Source organism: Temnothorax curvispinosus, unplaced genomic scaffold, assembly GCF_003070985.1.
Source record: "Temnothorax curvispinosus isolate PA1 unplaced genomic scaffold, ASM307098v1 QBEX01007563.1, whole genome shotgun sequence".
NCBI lineage: Eukaryota > Metazoa > Arthropoda > Insecta > Hymenoptera > Formicidae > Temnothorax > Temnothorax curvispinosus.
Window position 1 is genome coordinate 252,106 of NW_020217343.1, and position 22,476 is coordinate 274,581.

General features: G+C 34.7%; 1 protein-coding gene across 1 annotated transcript in view; it reads left to right on the forward strand.

Annotated features, from left to right (window-relative positions):
* Positions 1–22,476, forward strand: part of LOC112457173 (regulating synaptic membrane exocytosis protein 2-like) — a 166,659-nt gene that overhangs the window by 92,545 nt on the left and 51,638 nt on the right. Inside the window, exons 10-11 of the mRNA XM_025020091.1 lie at positions 2,679–2,851; positions 14,836–14,904. Coding sequence (XP_024875859.1) covers positions 2,679–2,851; positions 14,836–14,904 — 242 coding nt within the window. The remainder of the gene's footprint in view (positions 1–2,678; positions 2,852–14,835; positions 14,905–22,476) is intronic.

The window sequence follows — 22,476 nt, forward strand, 5'->3', positions numbered from 1 at the left end:
TAAATGATTAGCTAAGGAGCCTTCGGTCGTGAATTAAGTATAGGTTAGGAAGATAGTTGAAAAGATGACAGGTTGAACTCTGAACTCAGAACACATGTGAATCTTAGATTGGGACAAATTTTAGAATAGGAAATATTGGATCAAGAATAAGAAAAGGAAAAAGAGGTAAAGGACAGAAAACAGAGGAGAGGACAAGAGGTTGGTGAAAGAAGCGCTGTTATAGAAGAGGCTATACGAAACAAGGGAGGATTAAATGTGAAGAGGATTGTCGAAGAAGGAAGAAGAAAGTCAAGCAGTCAAAAATCTCTCGAGTTCCGTGTCAATGGAGATGGAAAGAAGAAAGGTGAAATAAAGCTAGGACACAAGGATGGGCGGGCCTAGAGGTGTTCCAGGAAATGGAAAGTAAAAGAAGATAAGCATAGCTGAGGAAAGGTTAAGCCAACGATAAAGAAGAGATGAGATGAAAAGAAGAAAGGTACAGGAAAGCTATTGGCGTATTCCTGGAACAAGGACTGGCGAAACTTGTCTGCGTGGTAGGAAAGGAAAGGTAAAAGAAGGTGGACACGCAAGGCTTGTTTAAAGGACGCAGCAGTTTTCTGGAAATATCAGAATCTTTGAACGGCACGGAGGCGAATCCAGGTATATTAATTATGCAACGGTAGATAGGAGGCATGGGAAGATAACTAGAGAACAAACGTGCGAGGAGGAAATATATGTTGCTTCGGTGAGAACGAGAGAAGAAGAGCTGGGAGGAAATTTGCTAGGAAATTTACTAGGACCGAATGAGAAGCAGTGTAGAGGATTTTGGCAAATAATGAAGAGGAACGGAGCGATTCGAGAGCACAGAAGTGATGCTATTGGAAGAAGAAAAAAGAGGAGGCAAGGGCATATGTAAGGAGGTGTGATGAGTTCGGAAGGACTTGGGGATATAGGATAGCATTAGTTAGGTAGCAAGAGATTTGTTATTAGTCATAAGTTTATTATATGTATTGTAAGATGAGAGAGTTGCGTCAATATTTGAAGGTAAAGGTAAAGAATTATTAATATATTAAGATATGGTTAAAAAACAGGAAATAGTTGTAATATTAAGGTAAAGGTAGGGATAAAGAGAAAGTAGGATGTAAGGAAGGTTATTTTAGAAACAAAGCGAGATATGCGTCTAAAATAGATTTGGGAAGAATTTAAAAAATATAGGGAATATTAGTTGTTGCGCGTTGCGGTTAGAAGGTATGTGTATGTGTATAGGTGAATAATGTCCGTTTCTTGGCTTGATACTGCCGAAGCGGACTAAGTCAAGTATTTCTGAGTCTAGGTTGTGAGTTTAACGTGTAAATAATAGGTTTAGGCGTGTTGGGGTTTAATTAAAGGATAGTTTTTCTAGAAGAAATTAAAAAATACGGAATAAGGAATTAACAATGTCACGCGTTAAGGTAAAAAAGTTGGTATGAGTGTGTTTAAGGTATATTGTAAACCAAGTCCATTTCATGGCTTTGTATAGCTGAAATTAAATAAATATTGATTGAATTTAAGTGATAGGTATGATAATAAATACCGAAATGTTTAAAATTGATTATTAAATAATTGCAATAATCTGTGACTTAAATCAATTTCTAAATTTGATATATTTTTAATTATTCGTTAAATTTTCCAAATTTATATTTTTCATTATTTTCAATTAAGTTAAAATTTCAAATAAATACTCAAAAGCAAAAAAATTAACTACATCATCTAGATGTACAAATAAGTAATACAGATATTATTTAATAGCGTTGAAATTTAGAACTGTTAAAAGTTAATTTTAGAATCAATATAGTCAACATATATACTGATATTTACCAAGTAAAACAATATTTCTCGGCGGTTATTATCGCAACTTTAACTAAGAAAGCCGAAAGTCGATATTGGATGTAACATTTTTCGAGTTTCGCCCCGAGCGTTGGCAAAATTATTAAGCTTGTCTTGGCTATTCCGAGATAGTTTCGCAATAATAAAACTTGTTTCAATGTGGGCAGTCAATATCAATCTTGCGGCTTAACCCATAAGGATCCGAATCCGCCTAATCCGCATAATGGGTATAATCGGTCGCTTAAATCGGCTTACGTCCATGCTTATGGCAATGAGAGCTTTAGCGGTTTTCGAAACGATTTTTAAGGCATCAATCAAGTAATGTGCTACTTATTTTGTTTGCTGGCGGATAATTAAGGCGGATCAATAAAAAACTTCAAAATGGAAAGCTACAATATACTAACAATTTTGTACTATACATACTCAAAGTTTGTAAATCAAATAAGTTTGATTCCGGTAATGTCTAGCAATAATCTGGCAAGTAAATGCCTTATAACTTAAATACCCAAAGCTGTCTTATGTTCATTTCTATCAATGTAGATTAACTTTAATCTCGGTTTAGTTGATTTTTTATCTTTTTCTAGTTTTAAGAATTAAAAAAATAAGTAAGTTGAACAGAGATTGAAGTTCTACATTGGTAGAAATGAACATTATTATAGCCATTATTTTTATTAATTTTAATAATATAAATTTCAATTAACTTAAAAATATCTTTAAATTCCTTTTTTAGAGGATATAAAAAAATATCTTTCTTAAAGTATAAAAAAATTTATTAAAATTATTTTTAAAAAGCTTTCACTAATATAACATGGATCTTTTATGTGTTATTTTAGACCCGACATAAACGCGATAAGAGCGTTAACTTCGGCTCAACCAGGAGCGAAAGGTGCCCCTGCGGTAGCTGTTAGCAGGGTTGCAGCTGAAGAACGTGAATTGCCTAGGCAGGGAAGTCTGGTCGACGGGGAAGGCATCAAAATCGTTATTCATGATGTCGACAGTGATCTTGGTAAGCCTTATTATGAATTAAGATATTTCCGAATAATACATGTGTTAATTTTTATCTCTGGTATTACTATCTTTTTTTCATTGATTATCTATTGTCTCCTAATATTTTTCTACATCCTTCGCTCGGAAAATGTATAAATTATTGCTATTTAAATCCGTAATACTGTCAAAATGACATTTTTACATGTTTGTATACAGTGATTATCTGTCCTTCGCGTTCCACGTAGAAATAATTTTCTCTTTTTATTACTCTTAGATTATGCAATAATTAAAGATACGTAAGATACTTAACGTTTGTGTAATTACTATCGAGTGATTTTATGTCTTTGAGGAAGCCGGGTATCCGTAAACCGCAGGAATTCTGCTACGAATGCGTTAGTATTATGCGAAAAAAGAAATACAAGACAGAAAAGTGCGTTTGATCGATCGAGCTGTGGGCTTGCTCCGGGCGGTGATTCAATTCCGCGGATAACATCGGTTTCAGTCCAGAGAAGTTTTTGTCGTGCCATCCAGTGATGAAATCCTGTTAATTAGGAATCGGGAATTTAATTTCGTAGGTCGCCGCGGATCCACACTCTCTCATTCAAAGCCCAAAGTTCAAATAGCGATTAATTTGCTACGGGGAAATAATGAAACGGTCCGCGTCTTTGTATAGAGTAACGCGACATTCGTGTTAATTATTGCGCGATATCCATTTTCAGCATCACGATCGGAAATCGGCACAATTCGCGCGCGACTTGCTCTTAACAGAATCATTCTTCCGCACAGAAATGGCATTACAATACGTAACTAAGATCGATGATATGCGCGCGTCGATATGGGAGAATCTCCTTCGCCACTTTATACATATATAGATAAACACAGAGATCATTTTCACAAAAGTAATATATTCCCACAACGAGATAAAATATACCAAATTTCTCGTATTAATAATTAATATTTTTTATGTATTTAATAAATCTTCGGCGGAATTTTAAATCTGCCATGAAAAAATGTTTTTTTTTTGCAATGTACAACTGGCGATAAAATCCTTTGTTGTTCATTATGCAGTTGTTTAAAAATTTGTAAGGACAAACGAACGGGTTGTATAATGTACCATTAAAATTTAAAATGCATGCATATGGCAAAGGACTCTTATTTGAAAAAGTTCGCGACCTACAAATCATTTGAGTTTGAGAGACAAACATTTCCTCCTTTTCTTTTTAAATATGTATAATCGAGTGCACGCGAAGAACGAGCGAGAACGTGAGACCACAATTTAGTCTGGTTCTATTGTGAATTTGATGTTTCTTTTTTTATTTAAGAAAGCCACTGCCGTAGTTCTGTTTCGAGATAGCATTTTCCTTATGTGAATTACCGAGCTAGAAACATTTCAATTAAAGCGCGCGTTATATTCTTATTTTATGTTCGTTCCGAGCTTATATTACTGCAGAAAAGAAGCGTATTTTCAAACGCGTTCTTTTAATCGAACATCTTCTCTGCTACAGTTCTTGGACATAATTATTAAACATAATTATAACAGAAAAATAAGTTTAATTATCTAATCTTTCAAACACAAATATGTTATTCAATGAAGTATTATGAAATATTATTTAGAACTCTTTTGATTTAAATTTATAATATTAAATAAACGTTTGACGAAAGTAAGTTAAATAATAATTGTGATTCTTATGTTTAAATACTTGATAATGACGAACGTGCAGCATAATTTTTAAATGTTTATGCAACGAGATCTGCATAGATAATTTTTGCGACAGCTGAATGATTTTATCATCATTAGACAAGAGGATAGCTTAATTCGGTCACCGCGATGCACTATCTTTTTATTATAGCTGACCTAATTTTTTAAATCTTTCTATAAAAGCACTCATTTTTCCATCATATTTAATTAAAATCATCTTTTGAAGTAGATTCAAATATTGATTCAATAAACTGGTTAAGTCCTTGGTACATTAATTTTATGAAATATACATACCTTCTGAGAAAATCGTTCAAAATTTGTTCAATTAATAACTTCATATGTATCTTGTGTATAATATGTATAATAATTTTCAAATGTGTGTATATATGTGTTCCCTTCTCACTCATATATATACATATATATATATACCTACATATAATAAATCCTCAAGAAATATTAGAAGTGTAATGACTTATCTAACACTCAAATATTATTTAACATCTGCAAAAGTTTTGAGGCCATTTTACAATCATTATTTGATGACACTAAATAACACGGGAAATAAAAGGAATTATATTTCATACCGCGATACCATCATTTCTTATCACGATTATAAGAAATTGACGGTCGACAACGAACGCCTTAAAAGGGCGCAAGAAGCACTTGGATCGTTTCCAACGCTTACGGTTTGCCGAAGATATTATCGCAAGACCACTCGACGCGTATTTTCCTCTTCACCGTGCGGGTCACCGAGTTACGGCTGCAAAAACGGACCGTTTCATTTTTCTCGCCCGGCAGGCAACTCGCCCGCGTTAGGTCCGCGCGCAATATCGATTGCAGTCGCGGCAGTTATCGCGATCTGACACGCCATGCAAGAGCTACGTGGGAATCGCGATCTGTCCACGTGTTCATTAACGGCTTGTCGATCGGAAGGCAGATTACGCCATCGTCTATCCCGCCGATAAACTGCGATGCAACAAACTGCGCATGGAGCGAGATGAAGCGAGAAACGCGAGAGGGTAGAAAGAGAGAGAGGGAGAGGGAAAGGGAGGGAGAGGGAGGAAGGGAAGAAGAGAGAGAGAGAGAGAGAGAGAGAGAGAAAGAGGAAAAGAGCAGAGAGCGAAGCAGAGGTGCGAAGATAACATGTACCTTTCATGCTAAAGTGATTGTATGTAATTTTACTATGTACAAGCTCGCCGCTGCAATGGCGGATAACGCAGTTTGCACGTAGAGTCGTTTGTTGAAATCGTTAGTGGGTCACGTAATTGATTTATGTCTCGTGAGGAGAAGCAGGGTCTTTTATGCGATATCTTGTGAATTAAAGGAAATTCACAAGGACGCGTGATAAAAGTATGTAAATGTGAATACGCACGGACTAAAGAATTCGAATTGCTGATTATTTAGTATTTTTAGTTAGTATTTTTTAACATAGAATAAAAACATTTCATAATTTAATTGGAAAATTTGCTTTCCGAAACGGTTTAAAATTTAGATTGCATTGTGGTCGAGTTTATTGTATGTTTTCACCACGTTTCGGATCGTTGTGAGATTGATATATTAATCATATATATAAAAATGTTGGCTAAATAAAGAAACAAACTGCTAAATATCATATTAATTAAGCAACGAATTCTTGCTTCTTGCCCTAGTAAAACTTCGCTGTGAGATTTTCTAAGCGTATTAAAAAATTATATAGTCTCGCATTCAACTTATTTAAAATTTATGTCAGATTAATTTATTCACTAACAACAAATATACCGTGATAATCCAGTGCGCGAAAAAGTGAAAAGCGCAACGGAAAGATAATTGAACATTTTCCATGCTAAATAATCACATGACATTCAAGCTCGTTGCAACCAAGCTACTAATGAAATTCGCGTAGAATTGTGTTGTACGACGTTTTTCATTTAAAGTTGAACCGACTTGGAAAGTGCATGCAATTAAACAATCTGTTTACGCGTATTGCAATTACGTTAGAAAATTCCTTATTCATCGTTTTCGTGTGTATAAATATAAAGAATAATAATTAAAACTTACGGACATTTAAGGAAAATTTAATTGTAACACGCGCAAAAAGATTGTTTAATTATCTACACATTTTATACATTTTAGAAGGAACAATAAAATATAATCTAGTACATCATTACTACAACAACTGTTATTTATCATTATCACAACTACTGCAGTCTATTTTTCTTAACTGCAGTCTTCGTACTGATGTCTCCTTTAAAGTTAGATGTCAGGCAACAAAATCTCGGTAGCGAGAAATTCTCGCACAAAAATGTTTGTCGATGTACCTGCTGGAATCAAATATTTCAAGATAGTTATCTCGTTGTCGCTTAGAATACAATAAAATATTAATTATAAAGCCCTTTATTTAAGTGTCGTAAAAGCTATTTGATATCGCGCAAGCTGCGAGCGTTTGTCTTATCCTTCACGTTAAATAATTTGTTATCACGCTTTATGCATACAGTTCAAAATACGATGTCGTAACTATCTTTTAGTTACGTTTTTGTTAAAACGTAAAATTATTATAAATTATGTCATTAACACATTTTAAAGAATACCTGTAGCCAATTTCTTCTTTTGACGTTTGCGATACATGAAATATCCTGCCACTATCAGACCTATAACTAATAATATAGCGAGAATCACGAAAGGCCAAACTATTATGGTAACATTACTCAAGGTGTTTGAACGAGACATCGCGTAACAAGGCAAATCTGCAAAATAAAAAGCAATAGAGATAAAACTAACAAATTCAAATGTCTGGTATGATAGATATAATTATTTAAAAAATTACATTTCTCCTTAACAATAGTTTTGCATTATTTTTATCAGTGTGTAGTTTTCTTTACAAGCACACTTTTTGAAGCTAGTTTCTAAATTTATGTTTCTAGACGGTTGTTTTTATAAAATAAATTAGAAGTATTTTTAATCAATTTATGGAAACAGACTCTGATGTTTTGCAAGTAATATTTAGTATAATTTCTGACAATTATATTTAGAAAAGTTTATGTAACACACTCCATGTGTCCAACCCCTTTTATCGATATATTGTCATTGATATTATAAACAATCTATATAACTAACAATAAACACAATTCTAAAAAAAATTGAAAATAGTTCTTTCCTAAACTGTTAAAATTCTTTGACAATTTGAAAGCGATTACGCAATAATCGAAAAGAGTTTAAAAGAACATTAATTATAAACTTTTATACATAATTACAAAAACTTATGTCGTTACTGAAAAAAGATCTAATTTATTTCTAAGTTGCAAATACCTGTATTAAGAAAACAGCTGACAGTCAAATTGCGTTCATAATTTTGCATCACATAGCACACTGTATTGTTGTCCAAAAAATTGTCGCATTGATAACAATACGGTGCACCTTCGTAAGCTCGCCTGATTTCGCTATTTGCAAAATGAAGCAAGACTCTGCAATCATATTTACGAATTATAAGATTCATCTAGTCAGTTATTGAATGTCGGGCGCTCTTTGCGAGGCCACGAACGGGTAATCAGCGGGTCAGTATAGTATTCACCTCTTCTTAGCTTCATTATAAGCCATCGTTATGACGCACTTGGTCGGTTGATCGCAATCCTCTCCCGTCCATCCGGAGTGACAACTGCATCTGGACTCGTGGCGCGATCGTGGCTCTTGGTCGCGATCGTCCAGATCGATCCAAATGATACTGGTACAGTGTACAGTCGCCGTGTCCGCTGCAGTTGCGAGCACACCTAGGGATGCACTCCGGTCTCGAGTGATGATCGTTGTTCGATATGAAACCATAGTCACAAATGCACTCATTCGGGCCGACGCAACGCCATTCTGGCAGCCCCTTTCGCAAATCGGCTTGCAGACGCTTGGTTCATCGTTCAGACGATCTCGATTGCTATGCAGCGCGTAGCCGTCGCGACACACGCAGCGATTCGGCGCCGTGCACATACCGTCGGCGTCTAAGCACCCTCGATCGCAGATGGGTATGCAATCACCGGCCGTGTCCCTCCTGTAACGCAAATGCCGGACTCGTCACACGTCCCGTTATCTCCGCACGAGAGAGCGTTGCAAGGACGCCACGAGAGGTCTTGGAAGAGCGTCAAAAAGAGTTTCATTCGACAATACCGAAAGCGGTGCCTCATGATCTTGTTTAGAGGTTTATCATCTTCCAGCCACTCCGGATAGTGATCCGGGTCGCAGGTGCATACGTTTGGCGCGGTGCACTTACCATTCCAGCAGATGAAATCGCAAACCGGTTGGCAGATATGTTCCTCAGACTAGTTGTTTGACAGTTGATATTCAAATAAGTTAAAATAAAAAAATTTTAATTAGTTGTAATTTAAAAAATCATTTAAAAATAACACACTCCTCCAAATCAAACGACTACTTCGAATCGATAAAATACGATATAATTTGATTGTGCAATCTTTCCGTCATGTATTACTTGGATATTAGGTACTGATACCGATAGGTTTATTCTCAACGATGAAAAAAGTTTGAATATGTATTGGCCATTTCAAATACGCGATAATTCGGCCACGATAACTCGGCAACGGAAACACAAGCTCAATTTTTAAAAGGAATTTTCAGGCTTTCGGAAGGTCTCAAGTAAAGTTAATAAAATTTTTTTTTAACTTTGTGCGTGATTTAAAAGTTAAAGTTTAAAGACACAATCCTGTCGAGCAATTCTTTTTAAGGATTATTTAGGCAATAATCATGACTTGTTAAATGTATATGTTTGTCATAACTTATAATTAAAACATCTTTTTACTAATAATAATAAAAAAATGTTTATAAAAAATTACAATATGATTTTGTTATGATTAACCCTCGGTTGTCATCCGGGGTCAAAGTGACTCCAAATTATTATTTTTATTAAAGAAACATCTTAAGAGTAAAAGATCTATGCAAAAAACATTGAAAAATAAAAGTTATGATTTTTTTCAAAATTTACGTTTTTAAGAATTTTTTTGAACCCGATGCCATTTAAAAAGTTAATTTTTTATAATGAGAATACATTCTACAATGTTTAAACTTTATTCTAGAATGTTTTGCGATCCATTTGAACTGTTAGTTTTTGATGAACAGCAGCTGCTTGAAAATTGATTGGGTCAAATTGACCCTGTGCCGTGTGACAAACGTGTTTGAAAAAAAAGAGGCGTGACTACAAAAAATTAAGAAAAAAATCACTTTTTAGAAGATTAAAACCTTCCTTTCGTGCGGTGAGTGGTTCTTAGATATTTTGTCGAAAGTTCTGGCGATAATGAATATTAATAATAACATTTATATCTTATTGTACAGATATATACTTGCCAATTCGGGAAACGGTGTTTTCGAAAATTTTTCATACAGCTCTGTTATAATTGACTGTGCGTGTGAGCGATACCCTTCGAAGCAAGTGCATTCATTGGGCGATGTGCATTCTCCGTTAGGTCCGCAAGGTATCGTGCAGATCGGTTTGCTTTGAGTCGAGTTAGATAAAACGTCAGATGTATTGGACACTGTTTGATTTTCATATGTAAGCATGTTGCGGGCGCGACGCATATGCCGCTACCGCACATATCATTTTCGCAGATCGGCTCACATATATGTTTGGAGTTGTTACTTTGTCTGTAACCTTCATTGCAGTTGCATGTTTGCGGCGCCACGCACGTGCCCATTTTGCAGGGCTCGCTGCAGTCCGGTTCGCAGACGGTTGCGTTCGCGTGTTTGTAACCGGGTTTGCATAGGCACCAGTTTATTTCCGGCACTATGCACTTCCCAAAAACGCACGGCTCGTCGCAAATGGCGTTGCAGATAAACGAATCGTCCTCGTCCTTTTCGTAGCCGTCCGCGCACATGCAGACGTTAGGAGCGATACAAAGACCGTTCTTGCACTCAGGATCGCAAATGGGCTCGCACATGAACTTAAAGACGTGGCCGAATCTCTTGTGTTTCCTGTAATTGGGACGACACGTGCACACGTTCGGCTCAGTGCAGTATCCGTGATTCTCCTCGCATTGCGCGGGGCAAACGGGTCGGCAGGTGAATCCGTCCGAGTCCAACCAATATAGTCCTCGTTGCAAATGCAAACCCCAGGATCGACACAGGTACCGTTGATGCAATCGTTTGTGCACGCCGACACGCACGAGTCGTTGCTCGACATGCGGTATCCTGTGTTGCAGATGCACACGTCCGGCTCCTTGCAAGTACCATTTTGGCACGATTGCGGGCAACGCGGTACGCACATTGCACCGAATTGCACGTAGCCTTCGCAACATGTCAACTCCGTGTGAAACTGTAATACTCGTAATTGGCAAATTAGCCGATTATAGTTGTATAGCATAAGCAAACAAGAGATTGATAATTCGTTTGCAAAATAAAAATGAAACGAAAAGATTGCTAATTTATACGAAAATTGTTCTCTCTCTTATTTTTTCTTTATTTCTTTGTCGAATATCATCGCGTTACTTATCAACTTGATTTACCTTTTTCTTAAAATTCACTCGAGTCTTAAGTTGATAGGGTGCCCCAGGCATAGCATGTTCTGGTTTATATCTATATGTTTCCGTATAATTGTGAACTAATCGTGATACCTTTCGACTGTAATAAAATTAGCAAAATTAATATACGTATTAATATATAATATATAAACGCCTAATTTGCAAGGTATTTCGAAGAAATTACCTTAGAAATTGATACGTGATATGTAAATAGAGTATAATAACAAATATAAACCACCTGACCTTTCATTGCACCTTATTGAATTATTGAATGTCTCTACAGCGTCGTCTTTCTTCAGTTCCAACTGGAACGACGAAGGGTCGTCAACAAGTGGAATTGCGTTTACTTTTAAAAATAGTATCTTGATATCCAAAACAGCGATCAGTCTATTAAGCAACCCCATGATTTGTCGCCTCTATTATGAAGTCGTGTTCACTCCTTGATGTTTATAAACCGACTGTGAAAGTGCTTCCTTCCCATATATCATCGCTCGATTATCTCTTGCTTTGCGTGTGTATAACACACCAATACATACTATGTTATTCTTTTGAAGCAGGATATGCTATATTATAAGCTGGGACCGGGGTCCCACGACGCGTAGAGGCTTGGCCTTGGCAAATTACACCAAATCATCCCGAGCCACGCGTCGTCCAGGACTAGGATAGGTTGCTAATGCTCGCGACTCGCGGTTCACGGCACGCCGTTCCGTTTGAGAGTCGATAAATAGAGAAATCTTCTTTAGGATATGAAATTTTTATTTCCTTTTATTGTAATTTAAACTTCGTTAAATGATCTGCTTCGTGGACTACTTCTATCGTTCTCATAATTGTGAAATCTCTATTGCTCTCTGACATTTTGGGTTAAATATTATCGGAGTCAAAACTTATTGAGCCATTGACCACACCAATAGCGTGTCGTTGATCCGCTCGATTCGTCGACTTGCGTAGGCTTGTCGAAACATATATGTTATACACGTCTAGGCAAACGTGATTCAAATTGTTATGGCAGAATAAGAATAGGACTCTCGATAATTAAAGTGGGGTAAAAATGAGCAATGAGAGAATAACGCGATTGTTGATGTGTAAGTAGTCACAATATTTAGTTACGATTATAACTATATATATTAAAACGTAAAACGGAGGTCCGGGAAATGGCTTTGAGCCATTCTCAGCGGTGTCAAATGATAAATAAAAGTTAAGTTTTAACGTTTGTTAAGTCAGCATTTTATAGCGTGGTCAAAAAGCCATGTGGATAAAAAAGTTGACATTGAAATTCATTACTTGATGATCTGTAATCAGGATAAACCTGACACATGAAAATTAAAAATTGAAAATAAAAAACAATTAAAAAAAGAAAAAACTCACCAAGTAGTCTCGAGAACGTAAGATTAAAAATGAAGCTGTGGAGATGAAATCCATAAAAACCAAAAACGTGATTCAATTGTTAACTCGTATGTTAACTCATGGAGAGTGGTCGAATGAGAAAACCTTAAATTTTTAGAAGCACACGAGAAAGAAGAATTATTGTGGAACTTGAAGCATTCTTTCTCATAAAGACATAAGAACGCTATAAGCGATTCTTGGAAAAGAATGGAAACAATATTAAATGTTTTAATTAAATAATTAAAAAAGAAAAGAGATGTATTATTGCTGCACAGACCACGATCTTTTCTCGTTGGCTATCCATTTCAAACTGATGAGCTGAAGACTACAAGCCTATATGAGTCTAAACTAAACGAGCTAAACGCGCCATGGGACCTTTGCGGCTTGTTATAGTTCGTTGCTTGCTAATTCGTGAGCCGATTTGTTGACAGGCATAAGTAAGCCACGTGTCGTGACGGACCACATGCCGTATGGGACCCCAGTTTAAAAGTTACTTAAAGCCTGCATATTCGTAGTGTAAATTTTATTTTAAAGTCGATCACTCGTGTTGCGACAAGTTCACCCGAAGCATTAACAGAAACATTTATTTTAGAAATTACTATTTATTCAAAAATAGGTGCAATTATGCGAAATAATTTAATGTCCGTTTGCTATATTAAACAATAGCTTTTGGATGACGATAATGATAATATTTAACCCAAAATATAAAAAAACAATAGAAGTTTTATAATCATGAGAACGATAAGTAGTCCACGAAGCAGATTATTTGACGAAGTGTCAATTATTTAAATTATAATAGAAAGAAATTTTCATATCTTAAGGGAGATTCTCTACAACACAGCTTGATAATGTTTCGTATAATATAAATTTTTATTTATTTATATGCTTTGTATAGAATTATGTTTCTTATAGCTCAGAATAATTTGAAACAGAAATATAAACTGTAAACTTATTAATTTCTGATTGTGCATGTATTTTTTAATACATACATAAAAACTATAATTTAAAAAATATATGACCAATTTTTTAAATATTAATTATTTATGCATTTATTAGTCCAAATAAATTAAATTTTATTATATTATACCTAACGATAATTATATTATATCTTTTGATAAAATTAAGTAAAGAAGATAATGTATAGATATATATTTTTCTATTTCATTCATTCTGTATATACAGATATACAGAATAATCTTAAATAGATTCTTAAGTAAAAAATAAATATAAATTAAAAACTTTCTACACAACAATTATCTATAATTAATTAATTAAAAAATGGAAACCGATGAAAATCTTTCAAAATCAACATAACACATAAGCAAACAAATATTTATGATCGTGCTACAAATATCTTCGTTTATAAATTTTCGAAAAAGAACAATGATATGATTTGTGTGATCAGTTTTGTGAATCATTGTATACAATGTAACAAATATTACTTTCTTCTCACTGCTTCTGTCTTTTCAACAAATCTATCTACGTTTCACACATTTAAAAACTTATCGCTTTCACTTCGTCACATCGATAGGTTTCATCTCGAATTTGCTCGCGGATCATCAACTTTCCGAAGCGATCGTCGTGATATGTTGGGCTTGAACGTGTAGAAGGGATGTAATCGGGGTTGTACTAAAATCGCCTTTACGCTACATCGAGCAGAAATCGCCGGGGCGCATTATAAAAAAGGAATTGTTCGAAAATCTTGACCGTAATTCAATTCGTTTCGTTTCGCGATCCTTTTATAGCTCGCCATTGGCGGGTGTGTTATAAGCGTCGAGTTTTCCACTCCCGCATAAAATGCAATAACTTCAGTTAAGCTTGTTTTCCTTGCAAAAATACCAAGCGATTTTTATCGGCGTATGTGAAACGATTGATAGATATTACGTGGGCGTAATATCTATCAGTCGTTTCACATATTGCTGCAATCCGAAACGATGATTGACAGCGTTAGGAGAAATTTTATTTCTCTTTCAATCTGTCATGTTATAAACTATAAACTAACTCAAGCAGCATATGATTGCTGAAATCATGCCTAGTTTTATGACTATCCTGCTCTTTTTATCCGTTTTATACTTTATATTTTACGGAAATATCCCAAGTTAATTTTACCGAGTCGTAAGCATTCAATTTTTAATTAGAAAAAATATGTTGGTTTTCTCTGCACACTTTTTCTATATTTCACGCGCGCGCGAATTATCTTTTTAAATTAAATCTATAAATTACAGCTGTTTTGATTTCTGTGAAGTCAGCCTTATATTGATAAATTTCTCTTTCCCGAAAAGTTTTAAAGTGTTGAACTTTATTTATTTTCTGATTTACTTTTGATTTACTTCTTTTAAATATTCTTAGAAATACGAGAACTGACGATTAATTAGAGTTAATTGAAATTATTGATACCGAGTTTTTTAAAGTTGTCATATATTTTGCATCTTTCAGCTCCACGGATGAATCCGAAGAGGAGGGTAAAGCTGAGGAGAGATCCGGTTATGGACAAAGGACACAGAAGTGAGTATAAATTAGATGATACTAATTACTACTGATTGAAGTACCTTCGATGTGCTTGAAACTTGAGATTCAAGGAGTGTCTTTGAATTCGCTCTACAGTCAAACTTCTATCGATCGGTCACAGTTCCCCAACTGATATTGCTGATTTATATCGCTTAATACTTATTATCGCGCAAACAATGATAATAATGCTTTATGCCATCTCTACAGTCTTGAATATCGACTTTTCGTTGTAACTAGGAGTTATATTGAAATTCCTGACATTATTGACGCATCAGTACAATGTGCAAGCGTTAACGTTTCAAATAAATCGCACCATTTTCTTTTACATTTGTCACACACAATCGGTACTTTTAAAAAACTTTTATTGATGTTAGAAGAATTTACTACGAATTACAAAGTTTTTTGAAGTGTGCGGCTTTTTCGAAATAAAAAATACTTAACTTGTTTATTTTATTTTATTATATAATTTATATTTTTATTCTGATTAGAAATTAACGCTGTCAGTATATCTTTCATTACATTAGGAATAATTTTTTTATCTATTTATATTATCCGTTAATATTTTTCAATCTTATATCCTTATAATAGTATCATCATTTCACCTTTATATATTATCGATACTGTTGAGAAGAAATTCAAATAAAAGAAAAACTATTTATAAGGAATTTAATAAAAATTTCAAGAGAGCGGGATGTATTACATGACGTGATACATATTTAAATGTCAAGGGGGATTTTGCTTGCAGTAGAGCGAAAGATCAAGAGTTCTCTCTAACAATAGCTAACTAATTTTAATAAGAACAATAATATTTCTGGGAAAGACGACGATATTACGCAGAATAATCGCTGAGGAGTGCAACAGGTTTGGCAAGCCTGGCGTGATGGTAATCGAGAGATTAACGAATCGCGAGGTACTTTGATAGGATCCGGAGTTAATCAGTAACCGGGGCTGCGACACCATTAATCTTTTACCACTCTCCGCGCAACTCCATCTCTCTTTGTCATCCTTTCACGCGCCACTTCCTCTTCGTCTATATTCTCTCTCACTTACGCGTTGTGTTTACCCTCCTCGTCCATTGTCACTTTACACCACGGTCTTTTATCTTTGTGCCTATTTCACTGTGACGTTCCACGTATCGCTCACATTTACATTTTCAATGAATTATGTATTTTTCTTTCTGTCTGCGTACACCCACATATATGAAATTTATTCTGAGAATTCAAAAAAATCCGTGATTACATCGTGCATCATGCGCTTTTGATTAAAAAGGAAAGGATAACGGATGTAGATTCCGACAAGTTTTAATAATATATCATTATATTGCTAATAACATCGTTTCAACTTATTATCGTTACAGCAATCTCGTATCATCCGATCTCGTATCGTATTATACAATGCATTTGTCAATGTGGTGCCTCCGCATCACTCGGAGGTTGTCGATGCAGCCACAACCGTTGCTCTAAATGGGTGACGGCTTACAGTTATATCAACCGTTATGTAATAGCTACTGCTACGACGTACACAGCATATGCGTTAGGTAAATAGCCAGGTAAATGAGCGGAGATGAGAGAGACAGAGGCAGCAACGGCTCTAAGCCTGCGCTCGACGAGTAGGCGTGCGATTGACGTTTAATTATTCGTTGCGCATTCAGACGCTTCGTTTCCTCTATAATATGCGTCCGAGTTCTCGCCGTTTCTCCGTTATGACACAGAGACGCGGCAAGGGTTACCGAAGAAATTTATCGGTTATGTTTTTGTGAACATAATAAATTAAAACGCATTCCGAGAGATTTTTCGGGACAATCGGAATTTCAGCAACAAAAACCACCATAGAGGATTCTTAATGTTTGACAGTTTTCTAATTAAATCAATTATTAATAAATTTGAAAAATTATATAAAGATTTTTTTTAACAAGTTATACATTTAGTTATAATTAGACCGAGAATAAGTTTTTTCGCGAATGTTTCTGCAATAATAATAATTTAACCGATTCGTGGCTCATTTTCTACTATTCATAATATAATACATATTCGTCAGCCTCGCGAATTTTGCGTCGTTATACCGTAATCAAATATTAACACGTGCTAATATTTAGAACAATTAATGCATTTATTTAATAACACGAAATTCCCGACGTGACGACCACACCATAGTCATAGTGAATTTACGGGCGGTCCAGTGGTTCTAGTTTCGTCATGTAGTTCGTTCAATATCGTAAAACTGCGAATTATATATAATTACACGTGTGTTTGGCTGCTCGTATTATTAGCTAAAAATAGATATACAAGCTATTTTTAAGATTTTATTTCATAAGCGAATTGAAATTTAAGATGATATGTTCGCGATCATTCATCGATATAAATCAGGCAATAATCAACATTGAGTCAAAATTTAAATTAAATAAAATCCTGTACTCCACAAAATAACTGTTTCGTGATTTTCAACATTGCCGCGTAAAACGCGGCAATCATTATATAATTAATAATACTTACATAATCACTTACATAATCACAACATATATCACTATATATTATTTATACGTTTAAATTCATTGTCTCGTAATAGATAACTATAATTTCAATTGAAGCTCATTCGATTATTTATTACGTAAAATAGAATTTTTCAATTTTTATCATTATATTTAATAACATTTTATCATTATATAATTTTCATCATTATATTTAATAACATAGCTTACGAATGTTTTCAAGACATTTCTCAAGTTTTTTACCTATTTTAGTAGATGCGTTTGTTTTTACGAATTGTATAATTGTGCAATATAATATATCGCTTGTTAATTATATCACACAATTATATGATTCGTAAAGACAAAGCTTTTGTCGATCGCGAGCTAATTTGACAAATATATGTCTCCCTATGATACCATTTATACATCGTTTTGTCTTTACGCATCGAACAACACCTAATCACGGTATTATCAACAGTTAATCTATTGTAATCGCACAGAAAGCGCAATAACAATCCTACTTCGCGATTCGTGCAATTCGAAGGGAAAGCCATTAAGCGCGATGATACGTAATACACGGACACAACCGGTTGTGAGTACAATTGTAATTCCAGGCCGCAATTTCGCAATGACAGCTTTTCCGAATGATGACGAGGAAATATCTCGCGGAGGATAAACACATATGATATCCGCATTTACACAATAATTTCTACAATTTAATTAATCAGAAATAAGGCGATTAAAAAGTCTCGTAAATTATATCAAATTATTTGGAGTTATTAAATGCGATTATTATATTTGGTTTTATTTAATATTTATAATTTAATAAAATAGAAAGATGCGACCAGTACAAAGTACTAGCTTAAAAGTTATATATCGTTCCTTTGCCCGTTCAAATTTCAAAGTGAAAATCGAATCAATATTGGGAGAAAAAATTGGACAAGGATAAAAATCGCGTATTTCCACCGCAAAAATGTTTCTATCTTTTTAAAACACAGTGAAACTCAACAAACAGACATTCAACGAAAACCGCGAATATGAAGAATCGTATAGGTTTGAACGTTTCATAAATAGTGACGGCGTAGCGCGTGCGAAAGACCTGTCGCCGCCGCGCACGAATCCAAATTGCAGTCGCCGACATTTGCACACATCTATCCGCGGATAATAGCTTTTCGTGCGAATCACAGGACACCACGGACGCAGCTGTGCTCGCAACCTGAAGGCGAGCCGATATTCGGCACAATCGATCGGCTCGCTCACGCCGCCGGCGAGCCGCAACCAGCTCAATATAGAGACGCGTTAACGCAAACGGACATGTCTCGCCGTATTTTGCAAGTCCGTTTGTAAACCGTTCGGCTTTGCCCCGCATACCTGGATACGTACGTGTCGATCAAAAACCCCTCGTTATCTTGGTCTCCCGCTTGACGCACGTCTCCATATCTGACAAACTTCATAAAAGCAAATTCGTGCGAGGTGAAAGTTCCTAAACGAAAAGTTTAGGAATACGAAAGTTCCTAAATAGAAATTGATCAATCTCATTATTATTATATCAGGCGTCCACGATTTCTAAGTTATAAGTAAATAATAATTAATGAATCTGAACGAAATTTCAAGGATATAAATAGATAGCAGAAGCTTACTTTTTAATCATTTTCAAAACACCTCTATTCTGGTAGATTCAATTAAAAAGTATTAGTTGAAGACGTATAAAAGGTATAAAAATGGAAGAAAATCAATGAATTTTATGTAAAGCTGTATTTTTACCAATTAATCTTGCATGAAAGGTCGTAAGAGATTATTTTTATAAGTATAACAATCGATACGACAAACAATTTGCAGGTGTCATCTGACCATTGCGCGGCGGCTAAATATTTTTGCGGAACACAGTAACGAATAACGCACTGTGAGAAATAACGATGTTTGGAATTAACGATTTAACGCTCAACAGGTTCACTATATATAAACCGTGACAGGAATCTGTTTTGATTTAATCACGAGAAATGGGGACGTTTGCTGTGGCAGTTTTGGCGAATATTGTCAGGGTTGTTTGATCGAGAATATGCGCATGAAATAATAGGACGAGCACTGTTACAAAAGGGGGTCTGAATGCAGTATTTGATACACGATATGGCGGATTTTACACCGAATCTCCTAAATATTAATGCTGTCGCAAAAAATATATATTTATGTTTTATTTATTTAAATTTCGAAATTGAGGCAACGCAAAAAAGTCGGTATCATGGTTATTCAAAAAGCTATTGATGAATGTTATTTGTTACACTCATACATCGTGTAGGATATTTATATCTATTAGATGAAATTGGTATTTAGTCCAGAAAATTTAAATTTGACTGAAAGTTTATGATATGCGTGCTAGTTCAAATAATTTTATATTAGCATATAAAACTAGAAAGAATGATTAAAAATTTGACAATTCTGAAGTATATCAATACTTTGCTATCTTTCAAATAAATATGAATCAAATAATTAAATGGGATCTAATAATCCATCATTGTATTAGAAATTTAGTATATTGTTGTTCAACATAAAGCATTAATGACAATTAATGCATTAATAACCAAAGAGTGTACGATTTCAAAGCTGATGTATAGATCCATGATTAACCTCAAAATAAGCGGTATAATGTATAACAATAACAAGCTCATTTTCGATCTTCGCGGTTTAACACGGTTTAAAACAAAACGCAATTGCGTAAATGTTAGAGGATTAAATAGATAATCGTTGAGTGACGGACGCTTTCGGTGTTGCTCGAAAAATGCAAATCGCGGAACAGGAGCGGGTGGTAACTCGGGAGTGTGCATGGTCTCGACAACAGAAAAAAAAACCCGATTGTTTGCGATAGACACGCAAAACTGTAAAAATTCTCTATGAGTGACGACGCTCGCGTGTAAACCTCAGCAACAATGCAAATTAATCCGTAAGTCACGTTTTTCAGAGTATGAATTATATCGTGTCGCGCTGCTGCAAACTATAATTTAAAGCGAAACGCCTCTCGCTTTGTCGCCTCCATGCGCGTGACATCGTTATACTTCACGCAAGAACAGCAGTAGGTAGAGAGACGATTTATTTCACTTGGACAATAATTATAATTAAACGACGTCAACGAATAACGCGGAAAAACATGGACTTATCGCGGAGGTTTAATTACGCACACGAGGAATCGGTCTTTAATCTCGACATAATGTATTTAAACTGCTGCTTTGCGACGCACAACCGTATAAAACTGTAATCTATCAGTTTGATAATGTCGTCATAAAAATGGATCTTGATAGATCGTATACATTTTCAATGCAGAAAAAAGTGGCGATTTAAATTTACATGTAACATACATTCAAAGATTCTTAAAAAATATGTGACATGTACTTGTGAAAAGATGAAATTTCGTAAACATTTATGAACATCATTTAAATAAACAATTCTGAGTGAGTTTTATGGAAAGTATACGTTTAATAAAACGTGAAATTACGGATCTCTCGTCCGTAAAATAAAACGCGTCCTTATTTTATAAAAATAAACCGTGCTTTGTTCACACTTTTTTATTCAGAAATACAACAAACTTATTCGACATCAGCATTATTCTTTCTTTTTTGTGATTTATGTCGAGTCTCTCTGTTGCTGGAGGTTTTTTGATAATGTTTCCAAATTATCAAGCGCTCGTTTGCATTCAACAATGCCGTTTCACGAGGGAGATCACCATCCGAATGTTAATATTTCCGTAAAACTTTTTTCTCATTTGAACATTTAGAATAATCTACCCTCAAGGATCGAGGACCGGCAATCCGTGCAAACGGGCAAACTTAATGGAAATGAGCGAGAAAAAGTACGAGTTTACGTGTACTGCATCGCAAGCGTAGATGAAAGCTATTGTCATTATTATTATTTACATGGGTCTCGAGCAAGGATTTTTTGTGTCAGATTTATCACAGAAAGCGTACGAGAGAATACGCGATCAAATCATTACCATTTTCATTTTATTTTATACAAAACAGTTCAAAACTGTTGGTTTGTTTCACAAAGATATTTCTAGTTAAAAGCAAAATAATAAGAATAATATGCATTTTATTTCAATTAATTAAGAAAATATATCAAGGTACATGAATCTTATTGTTGACATTGTTAAACGTCATATGCAGCAAATTATAATGTACTATCATATTCGTGCGACGATTTATCAACATTTCGTCAAATTAATTTAAAATAGTAACTAAATTCTACTAAGTTGGAGAAATGACTGAGGAATAAAAAGAAGGTCAAGGAAATGAGAAAATCATCTATAGAAACGGAATCCATAAAGGGGTTACGCCTTGAGCTTCTGAACTGTCCGCAACAGGTACGCTATTGTGGCTATGAACAGACGCAATTCCCATTATCGCGGCCATTTCTCTGTCCTTTCCTACTATCTAGCTGTACACTCATGGTTTGCCACGTGTAATTATAAAATTTATTTTTAATAATAAACATCACGGTATTTCTTGGCAAATATCGCAGTTAAGCTAAGCAGCAAAATATGTAATTATAATAAAGTTCTAATTTATACATGCTTAAAATAATTCCATGATAACAATAATTTAAAATTAACATCATTATCGCAAGCACGCAGCAACACGTGTAAATGAGCAGCATGTAGTCTATAATTAAGGAATTTGCACATTTACTCGTAATTAGACCGTGCTTCTTGCAAGTTGTTGAACACCAACGTGAATTTTAATTAACTTTGTCATTTTTTGAGCGTTCATTATATTCCTTTTTGCTTCGTAAACGAATGTGAACGTATAGGTCTCGAGTTTGATAATATTTGTTTTATGCGAACGCGAAATTTTCTTGAAATACGTTTTAGAATTTTTTTGTTAAATTTAATTAAATTACCATATCTAAAGCTTACATACAGATCCGAGTATATTCATAAATTCAAGAAGTAATGGATTCAAGAATTGAAAAATTAAAATTAATTTTGTAACAAAAAATACAATTCTTCCAAATAAGTATCTACAAGAAACAATGTAAATCAAATTTGTGCACTCATGAATGGATCATAACTGATCAAAATCGATCACAACAGATCACAAAATGATCATAACTGA